General features: G+C 35.3%; 1 protein-coding gene across 1 annotated transcript in view; it reads left to right on the top strand.

Moving 5' to 3' along the window:
- The window catches only part of LOC123230462 (vomeronasal type-2 receptor 26-like), a 23323-nt gene extending 4701 nt beyond the window's left edge, over positions 1-18622 (top strand). The window contains exons 2-5 of the mRNA XM_044656614.1: positions 3316-4119; positions 5853-6080; positions 9854-9977; positions 17667-18622. Coding sequence (XP_044512549.1) covers positions 3316-4119; positions 5853-6080; positions 9854-9977; positions 17667-18622 — 2112 coding nt within the window. The remainder of the gene's footprint in view (positions 1-3315; positions 4120-5852; positions 6081-9853; positions 9978-17666) is intronic.
- Positions 18623-19719: the final 1097 nt, after the last annotated feature.

Here is a 19719-nt window from a genome sequence, read left to right as displayed (position 1 = left end):
AGGGGACATGGATTCTTTTCCAGTCCACATGAGCCTTATTATATGGGCATGTGGAGGGATGGCTATTTTGATGGACCACCACCTAATTCATTATTTATCATTTAGATATGCGTAGGGATATTCATGTAATAGGCTGAATCATTAACTCCTAAAATACTATTTATAGATCTACCTAAAGAATATTTGAGGTCTTTAGCCATTGAGAAGGACTACTGTAAGTTACCACATAATGTAAGAAAATAGAAAAAGAGACTAGATCTCAAAGGAAATGGGAAATAGCATTCCATGGTTTAACCATTTTCCTTGCTTTTCAGGATAGTGGAGTAAAAACAATTGATGTTATATACTTGATAAAGAGTGTGGTACAAAGATATCCTGCATTTAACACAGCTGCAACCTCAAGTCTCACACATTATCAAATTCTCACACTCTTTTCACAGAATGTCATCAATTCTCTTAGGACTGGTTTTGTCTCTTTTTCCTTTGTGCTTCTTTCACAATATAGAGGTTAACTTCTGTGCTCCTCTGTGGACAGTTTTTTCTTTGATTTAGACATATTTACCAAGCAAAAGTCTCATAATATTTAAATAAGTAGTTACCATATTCCAAAGCTTTTTGGGTATGCATTTATATACTAGGAAATGGGCATCTTAGCTCATTCTATTGCTAAAATTAAAACAGTTAAAAAATCTTTTAAATAGTGGTGATACGTGCTTCAAATATAAAAAAATGAGAGATAAATCAAATACTGTATCACACATGCAGGAAGAAAAACAATACTGAAAAATATAAAAATCGTCTATATTTTACAAATCATAGAGGTAAAATATAGAGGCTACATGCCAAAAAGTAAGATTCATTTCTTCTTTAACTTGCAATGATCCACATTGTGAGTGCAAATGAGGTATATAAAACAATGGAGGCATAAAAGCAATAATATATTCTAAAAAATAAAAAAAATTCATAAAAGGCACAAAATGTTATAAAAGGCACATCAAGTTAATATAGGTCATCAATACAGATATTATTGGGGGTTTTTGGTAGTATATATGTTGTTCTACTAGGGCAATTTGTTAAAGTATAAGGATTAATAAAATATAATGGAACAAAATAGTATAAATCTAGCAATAGGGGAGTCTTAATCAAATATAATCAATAGTCAGATACAATCAGTATAGACAATAATTCATTATCAACAGAAGGTTCTTCATTTTACATGGCAACAATGAATCCATGAGTTCCTCTTCCCAATTTTAAGGGCTGTTGGTGTTGTCAGTAGGACTTGAAATGGTCCATCTTAAGCAGATTGAGGCAACCCAGTATGTTTGAAATTCTTCATATAGATGCTATGACCTGAGTTTAAATCACAAAATGAGAAGTGTATGGGGCCTGCCTCAAAAGCAACTCCAGAGTCATGGAGTTCTTGCAATTTAATTTGTAATCATCTAATATATGTGGCAATGGTTGTATACCCTCTTAAAAGTGAATTATAGGCAGGGGTAAAAATGGTTGCGCCTGAATAGGTGTATGTCCAAATAACATCTCAAATGGTGAGATGTGTAAATCACCTCTGGGTCTGCTTCTGAGATAAAATAGGGCCAGGGGTAGAATTTTGAGCCATTTAAAATGAGTCTCCATGCACAATTTGCCAATCTATATAAAGAATTGGTTATTTGGTATACATATGTCTAGTTTTGATATTATTTCATTGTGCTTTTTATCATGACATAATTTCTATCTTCCTATTTTTTGATTAGGCTATATATATATATATATTGCTTTGGTTGAGATAAAGAATGCTATCCCGACTTTTTCTTTTTTTTTTTTTTACTTTCACTGAAGCACAATAAATTCTTCCTCAATTCCTTACCTACAATCTGTGTGACTCCCTAGTTTAAATGTTTTTCTTTTACACAGAATATTGTGTGCTTTGGGGTATTACTCCATTCTACTATACTCCTCAATTTGATTGGTAAATTCATCCCATAGGCATTAACAGTCTTGATTACTACATGAAATTTTTTTGGAAGTGGGTTTGGGTGAGCTCAGTGTATTCCTTACAGCATAATCTTGATACCAGAAGGGAAAGTCATATATAGCACAATTTTTAATCATTCAAATTTAATGAGAGATTAAGTAAGCAACAGTGCAGCACTTCTGTGTTCTTTTATTCCTTCATTTGATATTGGTGAAGTAATCTAGAGCTGCATTATGAAAGGGAAGCTACTAGAAATAAAGAAGTGATTTACCTCTAATTCCTTCCCTCAAACCTTGTCTTATGTATTGTACTTGGCTTGGGGATCAATACTTTATGAAAACTAATGTTAAATCAGAGAGTTTCAGAGGGGGACTGATGAATGATGAAGGGTCTTATATGTCTATGTTATATAAGGATTCACTGAAAGAACTAAAGAAGATACTATTAATTAGAGAGGCAAATGCCCAAAGGGACAATGATAGCTGTTTTCTAATACTTGAAAGTTTGTCAATGTGATGGTGGGATGATATTTATAGTGTGTGATGTGGAAAGGTAGAACCAATAACAGTTTTTAGAAGTTATCAAAAAATGTAGGTTAGACAAAAAGACCTTTTATTTCCTAACAATCATAATGATTTCAAATGTGTGTGAAGAAGAATGGGCTGTCATTAGTGGTAATAAGGTCATATTCATTGGAAATCTTCAACCATAGCATAGATATTTATGGCTGAGCTACATTATAGGGGGAATACTTTATGTACATTGTTTTGTTTTTATTGTAATAAGTTCCTTTCTCACTTTCAGAATCCTCTTTTGACAAAATCAGGAACCAAAATTTCATTTTCTTAGAGAAAATTAGATATTCTTATTTGAAATATAACACTTAAATCCAATGAAGATTTATAGAGTAATTATATATTGTTTAAATACCATACTGAATACCATTCATGTGTTTTTTAATTAAAAAAATAAGAACATTGTCCAACACAAAAAATCATATAAAAGGTTTAATCTTGAAATCTACTGTGTACTAACAAGAAAACTAAGAAGAATATATCTTGATTTCTTTGGAAAGTATAGAGAAAGCACATTGACTAGAATATAGATAACAACAGGTTCTCAGAAGTCTGTCTTTGCTAAATTATTGCCTTTTTGAGGGCTCATAAAAAGGAATGAATTTTGAGACTCAGAGAATAAAATACCACCTATCATAAACTGTATTGTAGGATACATAATGTATTCTATAAACAAAAATGCCAATTCATAAAATTGCATTTTGTTTCAATTCTATCAACAGTGTCAGGGGCCAAACTGATCCATGATTCTTTCTCATCTAGATCAGCTATGGTCCATTTGATCCCATTCTTAGTGACAAGATTCAGTTTCCTTCCCTCTATCAGATGGCTCCTAAAGACTCTTCTCTTCACAAAGGTGTTGTCCACTTGATGGTATACTTTAAATGGAACTGGATAGGTCTAGTTGCCACAGATGATATAAGAGGTGAGACATTTCTGTGGGAGATAAGAGAGAAAATGTTAAAGAATGGAGTCTGTGTGTCCTTCACAGAGAAGATCCCTGTCAGTGAAAGAGGACATAAAGAATCACATGAAAACTTCATGGCCAGGATCCTAGAATCATCAAGTGAAGTGATTGTTGTCCATGGGGATGCGGATTCATTAATGATTCTGAGATACTCACAACTTCCTATATTGAGTATAAGGAAGGTGTGGATTGCTACATCACACTGGGATATTACTATGAGACCTGGCTATCGTCAAGGTCATGATTTTCATGGTGCTCTCACATTTTCATACTCGACAAGTGAAGTCCCTGGGTTCCAGATTTTTCTTAGGACAATTAAACCTTCTAAATATCCAAATGATATTTTACTTAGGGGATTCTGGTTGTCAGTCTTTAGGTGCTCAGATCAACTAGAAAATGAAGAGCAAGGTATATGTTCACCAAATGCTTCTTTGCAGACTTTGCCTCTGTGTTCTTTTGATATGACCATGTCTGGCTTGAGTTACACCATCTACAACACTGTCTATGCTGTAGCTTGGGCTCTCCATGAAGTATTTCTGAGAAAATCAGAAAAAAATTTGATGGGACATGAAGAATATTTAGTCTTTCACTCATGGCAGGTAATATTGTATGGATTGCCATTTTTAAGCTATGGTGCAGTAATGATGTATTTGTGGTATGGGTAGGAAAAAATGGCTAATGAATTCCCTTCCAACTTTCAAATTCTTTGATTAGATGTTCCTTAAATGCCGTAACTTAATTTTCAATATTTGTCAGTTATATAAATTGATTCATAGTTTAAAATTGAAAATAAATATAAAGAATGAAAAGGGGGGCCCCACTAGAATTTAAAAGGAGTTGGAAAGACTTCCATGTACTAAATGGATTTTTTTGAGATTTAAAGAAATGTAGTAGGTGAATAGCTGATGTTTCATATTAAAGTGGGAGAGAACATATTTGAAGATGGCTAATTGAAGGGACTTCTTTCTCTGTATCATATAATGATGAGTTGAAAGAACTGGAAAGTTTGCTCTGTTGAAGAGAACATTCAAAGGAAGGAGTCATGAGAGGTTTGTTCAAGAATTTGAATGACTTTCATATGGAAAAGAGGTTTAATTTATTCCATTTTTTCCAAAAGGGGAAAAACAGATGAGTGAAAAGTGTAAAGAATTATATGTTAATGATGTCATGATAAACATGTATCCACTTCAGGTTGTTCAAAAGAATCAATCATCTGAGGGTAGTGAGATCCATTTTTTTTTGGCCTGGCTTTCATCACTGCACATAGCACAGTTTGTTTTACTTAGCATGTGTTTACTAAACATTGATTAATTAACTGAAGCATAGGCTGCATGATAATTTTTAGGTATTTCAAAATTGGAATTATTTTAGATATGGTTCACATGAGGAGGTTACTAATAGAAATAATTTCTATAGAAATCTTAAGGAAGTACAGAGACACAGATACACTGTGGCACAATTGAATGTAATGGACTTCTCTACTAGCAGCAATGGAATGATCTAGGACAATTCTGAGGGACTTATGAGAAAGATGCTATCCACATCCAGAGAAAGAACTGTGGGAGCAGAAACACAGAAGAAAAACAACTGCTTGATCACATAGTTCGATCAGGATATGATTGGGGATGTAGACTCTAAATGATCACCCCAGTGCAAATACTAATAATATGGAAATAGTTCTTGATCAGTGACACATTTCAAATCCAGTGCAATTGCTCATTGGCTATGGGAGTGGGTTGGGAGGAGAAGAGGGAAAGAACATGAATCATCTAACTATGGAAAAATATTACAAATAAATAAATAAACTTAATTTAAAAAAGAAATTTTAGGGAAGATTTTTAAAATACTTTAATCCAGTTAACAATCTAATGATGGAGGAAAGAAAAAACAAATATGTGTCAAAAGGCTGTATATAGGATGAATAGAAAACAATTAACAAAAGGAAGGCAGCATAATTAAGATGAATTGGAAATATCTTTCTTTAGAAGGTGGAATTTTAGTTGGGAGTTGAAGACAAGGAGAGAATGTATTGTAAAGATGAAATCAATATACTTGGAAAGAATTTAGATAAAGGGGGTGAAAGATAGTGAGGATTCAAGAATGAAACAAATTATATATATTATGAAATTATATTATCACTTGGGGATGTAAACCATGGTGTGTGTTCTAGAGGATCACTTTTATATGTCCCAGTAGAAAACTACATTAGCAATATGATCCGATTGGACTTCAAAACAGGTCCAGTGTCTCTCACATATCTCTTAGGTTGTAGTTTGAGAGAAATCTTTCCCTCACACAAAATTCAGTGATGAGGATTTCTCTTCTCTTTCAGCTGCACTCCTTCCTGAAGAACATCCAGTTTAACAACAGTGCTGGTGACTATGTGATTGTGGATGAGAAAAGAAGCTCTGAAGCTCAATATGCCATTATGAACTATATTTTCTTTCCTAATGAGACTGATGCTCTGGTGGAAGTTGGGCAATTTGTCCCCAGTGCTCCCCTTGGTCAAGATTTCACAATATGTGAGGATGCCATAGTGTGGGGTTGGTGGAAATCACAGGTCAAAGACATTTTATTTATTTATTTATTTGAAAACATTTTTTAACTCTTAACTTCTATGTATTGGCTCCTAGGTGGAAGAGGTGGTAAGGGTGGGCAATGGGAGTCAAGTGACTTGCCCAGGGTCACACAGCTGGGAAGTGTCTGAGGCTGGATTTGAACCCAGGACCTCCCATCTCTAGGCCTGACTCTCAATCCACTGAGCTACCCAGCTGCCCCTCAAAGACATTTTAAATGCTAAATTTATACTTCTAATACCAGGAACAATTCATAACCTATTCAGTTTCCTCAATATTGTGTATGATTATAAATAGAAGACATTTAATGACTATTGTAAAAATCAGATTACACATTTAGATAATGAAGGGATCTCACAGGTTATGGAAGTCTATTTATTGTCATTCATTTTACACCTGAGGAAACTGATATTCAAGGAAGCTGGCTAATTGTTTCAAGGTCATATGGGCAATGAGCCTCCTAGGTAGTATTTGTGGTTGTTCTTATTGTTGTTCAATCACTCAGTCATATCCAAGTCTTCATGAACCCAAGACTTTCTCCATGAGTTTTCCTGGCAAGAGCAGCTTATCATTAGCTCCACTAGTATGCCCCCATTTTACAGTTGAAGAAATGGGGGCAGAAAAGGTTTAAATGATTTGTCCTGTGTCATCTACCTAGTATATGTGCATTGTCAAATTTGAACTCAAATCTTCCTAATACCAGGATCAGTGTTTTATCCATTGTAACACTTAACTGATTTTTTATATAGAAATAGAGATGGACAGATAGACAGACTGAGAGAGACAGACAGACAGAAAGACAGACAGATGGATTTCTGGTTGTAGTTATTGGGGCATTAAGGTAGTGCAGTGGAGAGTTTTTGATCTATAGTCAGGAAGACTCTTTTTCCTGAGTTCAAATCAGACTTCAGACACTTACTTGCCATGTGAGCCTGGATAAGATATAGTCATGTTTACTTCAGTTTCCTCATCAGTAAAATTTGCTGTAGAAGAAACTGCCAAATTCCAAATGAGGTCATAAAGAAACAGACACAAATGAAGAATGACTAAACAGGAGTTCCATGTAGAGTGAAGCAAAAACAAACAAACAAACAAATAAATACTCATTAGGCATGTCCAAAAGATATTGTCTTCAGTTGCATTTTCAGTAATTCAACTCTAATATAATGTGGGTAACATGTTTCCTCCTTAATTGTTGGAAATTGTGATTGGTTTTTATACTGATCAGTTGCCATTAAAAAAATTTTTTTTTTTTACCATTTCATTTTTTCTACTGTTAGTTAATCTGATTCTGCTCCCTTCACTTGGAATCAGTTCATATATTCTCCCTTAGTTTCTCTGAAAAAAATTGTGCTTTACTAATTTCTTACCATATACTACTTTTTAAAATATATACATACATTTTCTTTTGAATAAGCTTATAAATATATATATGGGTTCACATGAATATTATATATATTATAAATGGTTCAGCCATTCTTCAACTTTAAGACCCCATTTCCAATTCTCATTCGTTGCCAATTCAAAAAGGGATAGAAATATGTTTGTTCACCTTTGGTTATAATTTATATTATTTCCTCCTTATCCTTCCCATAAGATACTTTCTCTCTAATTCATCATTCTGCTTCATATTTTATTCCTCCATTTTCTGAGCAATTCATGTAAAAGTGAAATGTTGGCATCTTCTTACCCCCATTCTTTGTATAGATATATTCTTGTACATCTGATTATGTGAGTGAAATTTCCTTAACTTTCTATTCCTTTCACCACTTAGTACATTCTTATTCCCTTCTTAACATTGTTCTCTGAACATCACAAAGACATAAAAGACCCACTCTATGGTATTCATTAATTACCTCAAGAATTATCTCCCTACATTGGAGTGTATGCTGTTTTTACTTTGCCTTTTGTTGTTTATTTTTGTTTATATCTGGTTCATATCTGAATGTTGAAATGTCTATATTGCTTCAGTCTTTTCATGACCAAGACTTTATAGTTCTCCATTTCACAAAAATCCTGTCTTTACTTTGTTTTTTGTTTCTTTTATTTTCTACATATTTTTACATTTTTTTTACCAATTACAAGTAATATCAAAATTTCACACAAGTTTTCTTTGTTATATGTTTGAACTTATCTCCCTCCCTTCCTTCCCTTACTCCTCCTAGGGTTGGCAGGTGATTTGACCTGTGTTATACATCTATTATCATGCAAAACCTATTTTCATATTTTTCATTTTTGTAATTGAGTAATCTTATAAAACCAAAACCTCATAACATAAATAAATGAAAAGTCATATGCTTTCAGCTGCATCCTGACTCAAATAGTTCTTTCTCTGGAGGCAGATAACATTTTTGGTCATAAGTCCCTCTGATTTTTCCTGGGTCATTATATTGTTGAGATTAGCTAAGTCTGTCACAGTTGATCATTGCCCAATATTACTATCACAGGTACAATGTTTTCCTGGTTCTGCTCATTTTGCCCTGCACCAATTCATGAAATCTTTCCAGCTCTTTCTGAAATCATTCTGTTCATGATTCCTTACAGCACAATAATATTCCATCATCATCATATTACCATAATTTGTTCAGCCATTCCCCCACTGATGGACATTCCTTTAATTTCCAATCCTTTGACCCTGCAAAAAGAGCAGCTATAAATAATTTTGTACAAGTAGGTCCTTTCCCCTTTTCAAAAAAATCTCTCCAGGATACAGAGAAAGTAGTGATATTTCTGGATCAAAGGATATGCATTGTTTTATAGCCCTTTGGGCATCATTCTTAATTGACCTCCAAAATGGTTGGATCAGTTCACAACTCCCTCATGAATCCATTTGTTACTGAATTTTCCACATCCTCTCCAACATGTATCACTTTCCTTTAATGTAATTTTGATCAATCTGATAGGTATGAGGTCATATCTCAGAGTTGTTTTAATTTGCCTTTTTCTAATCAAGGATTCAGAACATATTTTCATATAATTATTGATCACTTTGATTTCTTCATTGGAAAATTTCTTATTCATATTTTTTACCACTGGTCAATTGCTTCATATATATGCTTAGACTCTCAGGGAGGGGGAGGGAGAGGAAATAATTTGGAACTTAAAGTGGTAGAAAATGAATACCTAAAATTATTTTTACATGTAATTGGATAAAACAAAATATTATCAGAGAAATATTCATGTAAATAGAGATAGAGAGATGATATATATATTTATGTATATATATATATATATAAACCTGTATATTTTCAGTGTTAGTATCTTCCTCTTTACTTGTGAATAAGATGTACTCACTAGGCACTTAGAGCTATTTTGACATTTTAGCTTCTTATTATCAGAGTTCCATTGTTCTTAATATCCTTCCAGGCATGAAAATTAAGAACTTTCCCCAAATAACAATGAAACTGTCACTTTGGATAGGAATCTCTTTCTTCTTAGAGATATATAAAAAAGAATGTATGAAATTTATAAATGGGGCAAAATAAACTTGTTTAGGTACTTGTTAAGTGTCTTATATGTGCCAGGAAGTTTATAAATGTCACACTTTATCCTCCTACTGATCCAGTGAATAAAGCACATTTATTCAGTCCACTTGAAAGTTTAGTAAAGAAAATTTAAACCACTTGCTGAGGTCAATACACATCTACACATTAAGCTGGACTCAAATTCATGTCTTCCTCATTCTAAATCCAGTATTGTCTAGACTACTGATGGTCAAAGCAATGATGTGTATTCCACTTTCTAATTACTGTTTTAGCTTCCTCCTGGAGTATGCAGTGAGAGTTGTGGTCCTGGGTTCAGAAAGATCCCTCTAGAGGGGCAAGTGACCTGCTGCTATGACTGCTCCCCATGTCCAGAAGGGGAGATTTCCAGTCATATGGGTGAGTTTCTGTAGAAAATAAGCAACAATGTATTCTTGTACAGACATCTACAACTCCCAGGAAAAACCCTGAATGAGTAAGAGATCATGTGAGACCAGGAATATTAAAAGACCCTCCTGAAATAAATTCCCATAAAATAAGTGCCTTTGATCTATTACAATGTGATAAGTTTTGTAGAATATGACATAGTTTGCACTCATCTAGAAGAATCTTTGTAAAGTCATGGTCAGAATTACTTACGATGTGGCACTGGAATATAGGAGTCTGTGGGAAACTTCTACCCCAATGCTATTATATACTTTTATTAAATAATCTCAATGGATTTTAAAAAGAAATATATATAGCAAAAAAAGTAGTCTGAGTGTCTGAGGGGGTAGTGATTCTAAGTTTAAGTGAATTAAGGTGAGATTTTGATCTTGGATGAATATGAAATGGACATGGGAATAAATTTGTACAAGATTCAAATATAACCGAATACCTTCTTCCCTTTTGCTTCAATTGGTGTGTTGTGTCCTTTTAGTGCTAGTCCTCACTCCATCATACCAACACCTGGGACTGTTATATGAGAGCTCAAGAGCATCTAGAACAGGACATTTCTAATGGAGTTGACTAAATAGTGTGGTCTTTGAAGTTTTTAGCTAAAGAAAGCTTAAATCAGGGATGAGAGGACTGATAGCTACAGATGTAAGGGGCTAGAATAGGGGTTAGATCTTCCTTGCAATCTTTCTGATCTAAAATAAGGAACATAATGTAGAAACATTTTGGGTTATAGCTACCCCCTGCAGAGTGTTCTTTCTTTCCTTTTTCTTTATCCTTTCCCCTATCTCTTTCTCTTTCTCCATCTCTGTGTCTCTCCTTTTCTGTGTCTGTCCTTTTTTCTCTGGCAATGTCTAATTGTCATTATTTCTTTGCCTCTCTCTTCCTCTGTTGTTTATTGTTATTTCTCTCCTTCATGCCTATGTCTCTCTTCTCTCTTCATATCTCTTTTCATTCAATTGTTTCTCTGTATCTCCCATTCCTCCTCCCCATTCCGTGCTTTAACTTCTGCCATGAATGATTCATTGCAAAATTGAATTCTGTTATAAGGAAAGAGAGCATTTGAGCATATGAGCAGGATCTGCAGCAAAGACGCAGAGGCAGGGAAAGGTCCTGGAATTCTGCAGAAGTGACTGAGCTGTTTCTAACAGTCAGTTAAGCCTTGAGGCTGAGTCTTGTCTCCCTGGGGTGAACCTAGTGAGACTGCCTTTTATCCTGTGGCTTTCTTTCTGCTATATCTTCTCATCCTGCCTGTACCTGGTTATCCTGTTTCCTGCTGGCTGAGTGATACATCTACAGAGCTTTTGAACCATCTGAGCCATTCATTCATGAGAACTTCTCCCTGTGCCCTAAACTCAATAGCTCTGTTTCCATCCAATGGGGGGTTTTGGGTTAGAGGAGTTTATTTATATTAGGAACAGGGTTTTAGGTAGATAGGTAAAGGACCAGTGTAGCTCAATCTCTCTGAAGGATTCCCATGAGGGAACAATTGTAGATCTGGCAGGAAGAGTGAGGTAGTGAATATTAGATAAGATTATGCAAATTCCCTTTCCTACTTTCCCTTGCTTTAATAAACCAAACCATCCCTGTGTTTGTTACCTCTGCCTGGACTGGATCTGTTAGCCTGTTACCTACATTCTGTTGGCCTTCCCAAAACCTCTGTTATCTTCTATTACTGGCCCTGAGTAACCATTTAGACCTATTCCCTGAACCCACCAATATCTCACTCACACAAGCCTGTTATTTCAGTTACATATTTTAATTCTTACTTAAATTTTCATGTTGGTTTAACTGTGCTTCATTCCCACTATGTTTTATCTATCCACAAGTAACCACATCTCTTACACCAGGTCAAGGAGAAAATCATTTTGTCTCAAGGACTACGACTCCAATAATTCACATAATTGGGTGTCAGAACTTTTGGAATGATATTTAAACACAGGGAAATGAATCTCAATAGCCAGTTACATCTGGGAACAAAGACACTTTGTTAAGCTTTATTCCACAATGGAATATACTGATTTAAAATTGACCTTATGATAATATAGTTCGACTTTACTGATTTTTTGTTGACTAAAGGAAGTTTTGAACTCTCCAGAGGTATTTACTAATCTGATCAGGAAGCCTCCTTCCTCTGCTAAATTCCAGATTCTGTTTTTGATACTCCATTGTACTGTTTGCCATACTGTAGTTTTGGAACATTACAGAGCTTTCTAGTAAACATATATAATCCCTCTAAAGAAGTCTTGAGTATTCACACACTGCAGATAAAGATAGTAAAGATGGTATATTTACCTGGATATGACATTCATTTAGAAAGGTAACATATCCAGATTGTTCATCCATATGCATAACTGGGACTGACTAGCATTGAAGGGAAAAAGGAGAATAACCTATGGTGTAAAGGGTAAATATAGCTGTCCCTTTCGACCCTGAAGCTTATTCCCAGAATGAAGGCTGACCTATTAAAAGCCCCCCCTTCTAAAGTGTTATTTTCTGTCTGTGAGGTGTAGGGTATAATTCTCTTAAGTAGTGAAATTGAAAATTATTCCAAAAGCAACTGAGAGCTTCATATTAGTATAAATAATTTTTTTGATAAAAACCAATGAGGCCAGTTAAAGAAGAATAGAAGTACAAGATGTAGGAGAATAAACAATTCAAGAGAGGAAGCAATCAGATGCTCATAAGGTAAAGATAAATGATGAGAAGTAGCTAGTCGAAATTCTCCCTCGGTATGTTCATTTGGAAGAACTTCAGTGCCTTGGTCAGCTCTCCTGTGGTCTCCCAAATTGTGGAAGGAGAAGTTAAGACTTCCATATGTTGTGTAGTCAGAGATGAATTGTTATCTTCAACAATGGAAGGTGAACCCAAATCAAGGAGCCTGCTGATTCATCAGAATATTTGAGAATTTGAGGAATTGAAATGGAGTAGAAGAGAAGGAACTTAGGAAGCTATCAGGTCTGTCTGGAAGAGATTTAGAGAAAGTGGAGATTGAGTCAATGGATGACTTTGAATATCTGGTATGTTCTGCCTTCAGATTTTGGTGGAGCTAGCAGTCTTTTAATTGATGTGGATGTAATGGAAAATTATTCATACACTCCAGGCCTTGTTCTAACTAGTTCCAATGGGACATCTGCTCATAAAAAAATAATGCTGACCTCTAAAAGGGTCTTTTGGGATCATATCTTCCACATACTTTCACCTGTGAAACCAAAAGCAATTATTTCACTTGGCAAGGCCCCAATGGGGTCATTCAAAGGCTGATACCCATATCTCCTGACTAACCATTCAATATTCTTTCTCTCTGCCTCATTGTTCAGCTCACATATCATGTTTCATCCTAGAATGACAATAAAAGTCAGATTTTCTATAGGCTGCTAAATAAAACAGGTCTTTAATTTTGAAACATTTTAATCAGCATCAGAGAAAGGGGACTTGGAACCTGCCTCCATCTTTTAAGACTTCATCTTGTAAGTCTTAGAGTTTCTAATCTATCTTGGAGCTTCCTTGAATGTTGAGCAGTTAGTGCCTTCTGCATCATAACAGAGTATTTGTAACAGAGGCAGGATTTAATCCAGGTTTTCATTGTGTAGCAATAAGTTCTCTATCAGTTATACTATACTGGGATTATAGTTACCTCAGAAAATTTATAAAATCAAGTGATCAAGAAATTAGACATATTTTGGAATTGTAAATACATTCCTGGATCATATTATTCAATGGAGTCAATATGTCCTCAGGTCTTGGGAGAAGACTGAATTCTCTCATGCCTGATAAAATGGCATTGCACTTGAGCCTTGCCTTAGACTGTTTTCAAGACAAGATAGTAGGGAAAGACAAGAGTAGAGGAAAAGTTTATTCTATTTGAAATTCCTAGAATTTATACAAAAATTTACACCTTGATCTAATCTGTTCTACTCTGTGTAATTTGAAATTTTGAATCCTTGGAATTCATCTCCCAGAATCCTTTTTCCTCCATCCATGTAGCATCCTTACATATTGTATATAGAATTTGTGGTAACCCCGCCTTCTACCTGTTCTTCCCACTCTCTCCTCTTCTCTCTCTCTACTCACAGGTTTTTTTTTATTTCCTTTACTTCAAGTGTATTATTAATAAATTCTTATAATATACATTACTAGGAGTATTGAATATCAATTTTAATCTTACAAGTACTTTGGGGTAAGATTAAGAATCTGTCCCCTGCTATGAGAATAGTTTCTTGATTTTGTGATGATGGCAATGATAATAATAATAATATCATTATAATAAGCATTTATACCGTGCTTAATTTTTCCTTCATATATGCCATCTTATTTGAATTTCACAACAACCTTTTGATGGAGGTATTATTGCCTTCCTTTAATGTATATGAAAACTAAAGTAGGCAAAGATGATCTGATTTGCTCAGCACTGCACGGCTTATAAGAGTCAGAAGTAGGATTTGAACTCAAAATGTTTTTGACTCCAAGTCCTGTTCCTACTTCACATTGTCACCATTATATATATACCCACATACCTGCATATCTGCATCTATACATATTGTAAAGATGGTAGTTGTGAAGATGTAGCTTGCATGCCCAGAGTCCTGGCTGTAAATTCAAGCTTCAAGCAGGAGAATGGAAGGAACTAGATAGAACTCCAACTCCCCCCTCCCTTTGTTATTTTTTATTTAATTTTAATTTTACTTTATTTTAATTTTGAATGTTTTCCCATAGTGACGTATTTTGTGTTCTTTCCCTCTCCCTCAAACTTCTCTAATTCCCCTTAGCTGATGCACAATTCCACTCATCCCCCTCCCTTTGGTAGTTCAAGACTCTGGGAGTTGGTTTAACTGAAATGTCTGTGGACTTGTGTGGCTACTTATTTGACAAGCTTTCCTAAGGCTAAACTTGATGTCAACTGGAAATAATTTCACAGGAGATTGATAACTTTAACTGTGAGAGGTTTATCCCCTGGACAAGTATGGATAATTGGCTCAGGATATTTTCACAGATGAATCTCTTTCAGAATCCTGTCAACCAAGAGGGAGGATGGCCTAGGTAATGTATGTATTGGGGCTTAAATAGTATAAGTAAAAGATTTACACACCTCACTGACAACTAATAACAAGGGTTTAATAACTTGGAATGTTTAGGGCAGGTGATATATATAGGAAAGAGAGAAAGGTAAAAACGGTCTATTTTATCTTCGATGTTATCAGGACAGCTCCCCTCAATGGGGAAAACCCCAAAAGAGATCTTCTTTCCTTAACTACCTCACCAGCTAATCTGTATCTTTATATTAACTAGGAATAAATGCAAGATGGTTAAAAGTATCTTGAGTGGATATCTGTAGATTCAGGTTTTGTTGAGATACTGCTAGCTGAATTTCTTTTCAGCAGTGACTAAATCAGAGGTCAGTGTGAGATAGTTATGATAATTGCTAGTATGGGTAAATATCTATCATCCACTAAGCTCCTTAGGTCAGAGTTAAGTTAGGCTTCAAAGAGAAGTAGTAAACCTACTATCTCATCCACCCACTACCCTGTCCCCCCAAAGAGTGATTCACTCAGGCTTGGGGTGCTGTTTTTATACCCACATTCTGAACTGTCCTAACTGTCCCTCTTTTGGGGTTCTATGGGGTAATTCACCCCACTTAGGATTCTTCTGGTTACAGTATATATAATACATTTGCATATACATTCCTGATTTCATTTCTACACAATTTAAAAGGTCATTTTCTGACATTTTGCCATCCATGTTCCCTCACTCCTGTCTCCTTCCCAAAATACTAGGTAATGTGATATAGGTTATGCATGCTATTCAGCCTATATTTCCACGTACATGATGTTGTGAAAAAAGATACCCATAGATTACACTGGAGAAATATTTCTGAAGGGAATAAAATGATAATGCTGTCCTTCAGTCTACTTTCAGACTCCATGAATTCCTTTTATGGAGGTGGGTCCTGAGTTCTTTGGAGCTAACCAGGGTCCATGCATTGCTGGTAATAAATAACTCACAAATAACTGAACATCATTCTTTATTTCTTCACTGTGTAAAACATTCTCCTGGTTCTGTTCACTTTGTATCATTCATATAAGCCTTTCCAGAATTTTTTTGTGATCATCTTGTTTGTCATGTTATGGAAACATCATATTACATGTAGTATATATTTCAAAAATTGGGACAACTATGTGATCTTCCTGAGTTCAAATCTGACTTCAGACTATCACAAACTATGTGATCCTGGGTGAGTCACAAAACGTTGCTTCATTTTTTCTCAACTGTCAAATGAGGTGGAAAAAGAAATAGGAAAATATACTGGCTGAGGAACATCAAAAGGGGTCATGAAGACTCAGAAATGACTGAATCAGTAAAAAAAACAAAGCAAAATTTTCTCTAGGCATTCTCTAGCCATTACAAGAAGACAAATCTGTTTCTATTTTCACCTCATGTCACAGAGGCAACTTAAGTGTTTTTTTTGCAACCTGAAAGATTTATTATAGATCACAGAAAAGGGAGGGCTAAAGGAAATATATGGAGAACAGAAAGTCAGCTAAAACTAAGGATGCTTCTAGGATCTCAGAAATGGTTTTTGGAATTCTATTCCCAGGGCAAATTTCAAGAGTTTATGAATCTCAATGAGAAGGTTAAAATATGCTCAATCTATGACTCCAAAATGAAGTAAAAAGCAATTCAACCCATGATTCAATAAGTATTTGGTTTAAAGCTATTTGCTTGAACACTTATATTAAAAAGATTGTCTAATTCACTCTTTAATATATGGAATGGAACAGAATTAAATCTGATGGATTCCCAGGAGGATCGTTTACAAGTAAAATAAACTTTTGGTAGAAGAAATTTGCCAGTTATTCAATATATCATGAATCATTCAATCAATCAATACCCAATTGATATGATAGTCTTCATGATAAATGATGAGAATACAAAGACAAAAAGCAAATGATTCCTGCATTCAGGGAGCCTCCCTTCCAACAGTGAAATCAAAATAAATATACACAATATAAGCATCTTCAAATAATATATAAAAATAGATATTATTTGTGGGAGGTGGTTCACTGGGAACTTAGAAAAATAAGGAAAGAGTAATTCAAACAACCCATACTTGGTTATGTTTGCACAACATGACACACACAGACCCCATATTAACATTTTCTATTATTCTAATATTTATATTCTGTGGGTGTACACACACACCAAGAGAGATATATTACTAAATGTACTATACTAAGAGGATTGTTAAAAGAATAGATATCATAAATTAAGTAAAAGGAATACAGTGAATTATTGTGAGTACATGAACCCAGCTAATAAAAAATAACATGAACAGAGTAGGTCTAGCTTAGGATAGCATATTATTTTCCAGTGACACTGTCTTTCAGCAAAAAACAAGGGGATTTTGGTTCCTATGGAGGCCAAAGGAATTATAGCAGTTATCATCAGTTTCCTGCAACACTGATTTTGAGCCTTACCTTAGATTGCTTTCAAGCCAAGATAGTAGTGAAAAGAGGAAAAGGCCAATTTTATTCCAAGACTATATACGAAGTTTACACCATGCCCCACTCTTCTCAACTGCCACGGTGTGAGATTATAGGGGTGTTTGGAATCAGTCTTTGAATCTTAACCTTGAGCCCTCTTTGTTTCCTGCAGATTCAGATCAATGTAAGAAGTGCCCTGAGGATGAATATCCAAATGAGCAGAGAGATTGCTGCCTCTCCAAGGTTGTGACCTTCCTGACTGTGAAAGAACCTTTGGGGATGACTTTGGCCTTGATGGCTGTTTCCTTTTCTTTACTGACAAGTCTGGTTCTAGTGGTCTTTGTGAAGTACCAAGATACTCCCATAGTGAAAGCCAATAACAGGACTCTCAGCTATACTCTCCTCATCTCCCTCATCTTCTGTTTCCTCTGCTCCCTGCTCTTTATAGGCCAGCCTACCCCTGCCACCTGCCTCCTGCAACAACCAGTATTTGGAGTTGTCTTCACAGTGGCTGTTTCCTCCATTTTGGCCAAAACCATCATCGTGGTTCTGGCTTTCAGGGGTATCAGGCCAGGGAGCAGGATCCGCATGTTCATGCATCCTAGAATGTCTATCTATGTTGTTCTCATCTGTTCTGGATTTCAAATGATTTTCTGTGGCATCTGGTTGGGCACCTACCCCCCCTTTCCAGAGGCAGACACACACTCTGAATATGGCCGCATAATCCTTAGATGTAATGAAGGCTCTGTCTTTGCATTTTATTTTATCCTGGGCTACATGGGCTTTTTAGCCCTGGGAAGCTTTACTGTGGCTTTCCTGGCCAGGAATCTGCCTGATACTTTCAATGAAGCCAAGTTTATCACTTTTAGCATGCTGGTGTTCTGCAGTGTCTGGGTCTCTTTTCTACCCACGTATCAGAGCTCCAAAGGGAAGGCCATGGTGACTGTGGAGATCTTCTCCATCTTGGCCTCCAGTGCTGGGCTCCTGGGCTGCATCTTTATTCCCAAATGTTATGTGATCCTCCTGAAGCCAGACAGCAATACCCAGAGACAGATCAAGAGTAAATCAGCCTCTAAAGGCAATACTTTTTTCTGGAATGCAGGTTTACACTTCCAGTACTGGGAATAATCATATCAAAGAATAATACACATTAATCGAACATACCTGTATCAGTTTTGGTGATGTTTGCACTCTAATTAGTATGTGTTGGTGCTCTCTCTGTTTGGTTGAATTATGCTCACGTAGGCTGGATCCCCAGAGTGAAATGATCATTACTGTTCTGAGGATGTTGCTACACATTTTTGTGCAGATTGTTATTAATGCTGTAGAATCTTTGACCTTTTCACTCTCATCCCTTTGACTATGGGTGAAAGGAAGATGCAGAATTTTGAAGAAACTCCCATGTTCCGTACCTAGTTTCAATTACCATTAAGGATTCTTTCACCACTGAACTCAACTACAACTTAAATGGATGAATTCCCAGAGCTTTGATATGTTTTCTATAGCTCCACAAGTATAATTTTTTTTCACATTCTCAAGAAGACCTTAACAGGTCATCTGCTTTCATCTAATGACCTAAAATCCAATTAATATTTAAAGTTGATTAAGAAATTATTCATATGAATTTACATTTGATCAGATAAAGAATTTAGCCAAGTGTGTTGCCTTTTTATAGCTATATTTACAATTATATTATATATATTTATAACTATATTATATGTATATATATATTTATACCTATATTTTAGGATTGAGAAAATTCTTCATTCTATCATGTTTATATAAATCTCCACTGATCCCTTTCTCGCTNTAACTATATTATATGTATATATATATATTTATACCTATATTTTAGGATTGGGAAAATTCTTCATTCTATCATGTTTATATAAATCTCCACTGATCCCTTTCTCGCTTCTTTCTGAAATATTATTATATTGATTGTACTTTCTTTAGTGATCTTCACTTAATATGCATATATTGGTATTTCTTTTGTACTTTTTTTTTAAACCCTTACCTTCCATCTTAGAATCAGTACTAGGTATTGACTCCAAAGCAGAAGAGCAGTAATGGCTAGGCAATGGGGTTTAAGTGACTTGTGTGACAGGGTCACACAGGTAGGAAATGTCAGAGGCCAGATTTGAACCCAGGACCTCCGATTTCTGGGCCTGACTCTCAATCCACGGAGCTACCCAGCTTCCCCCGTACTTTTTTTGCACACACAA

The sequence above is a fragment of the Gracilinanus agilis genome, chromosome 1 (genome assembly GCF_016433145.1).
Source record: "Gracilinanus agilis isolate LMUSP501 chromosome 1, AgileGrace, whole genome shotgun sequence".
In the NCBI taxonomy this organism is placed as follows: domain Eukaryota; kingdom Metazoa; phylum Chordata; class Mammalia; order Didelphimorphia; family Didelphidae; genus Gracilinanus; species Gracilinanus agilis.
This window is presented reverse-complemented; position numbering and strand designations above follow the sequence as displayed.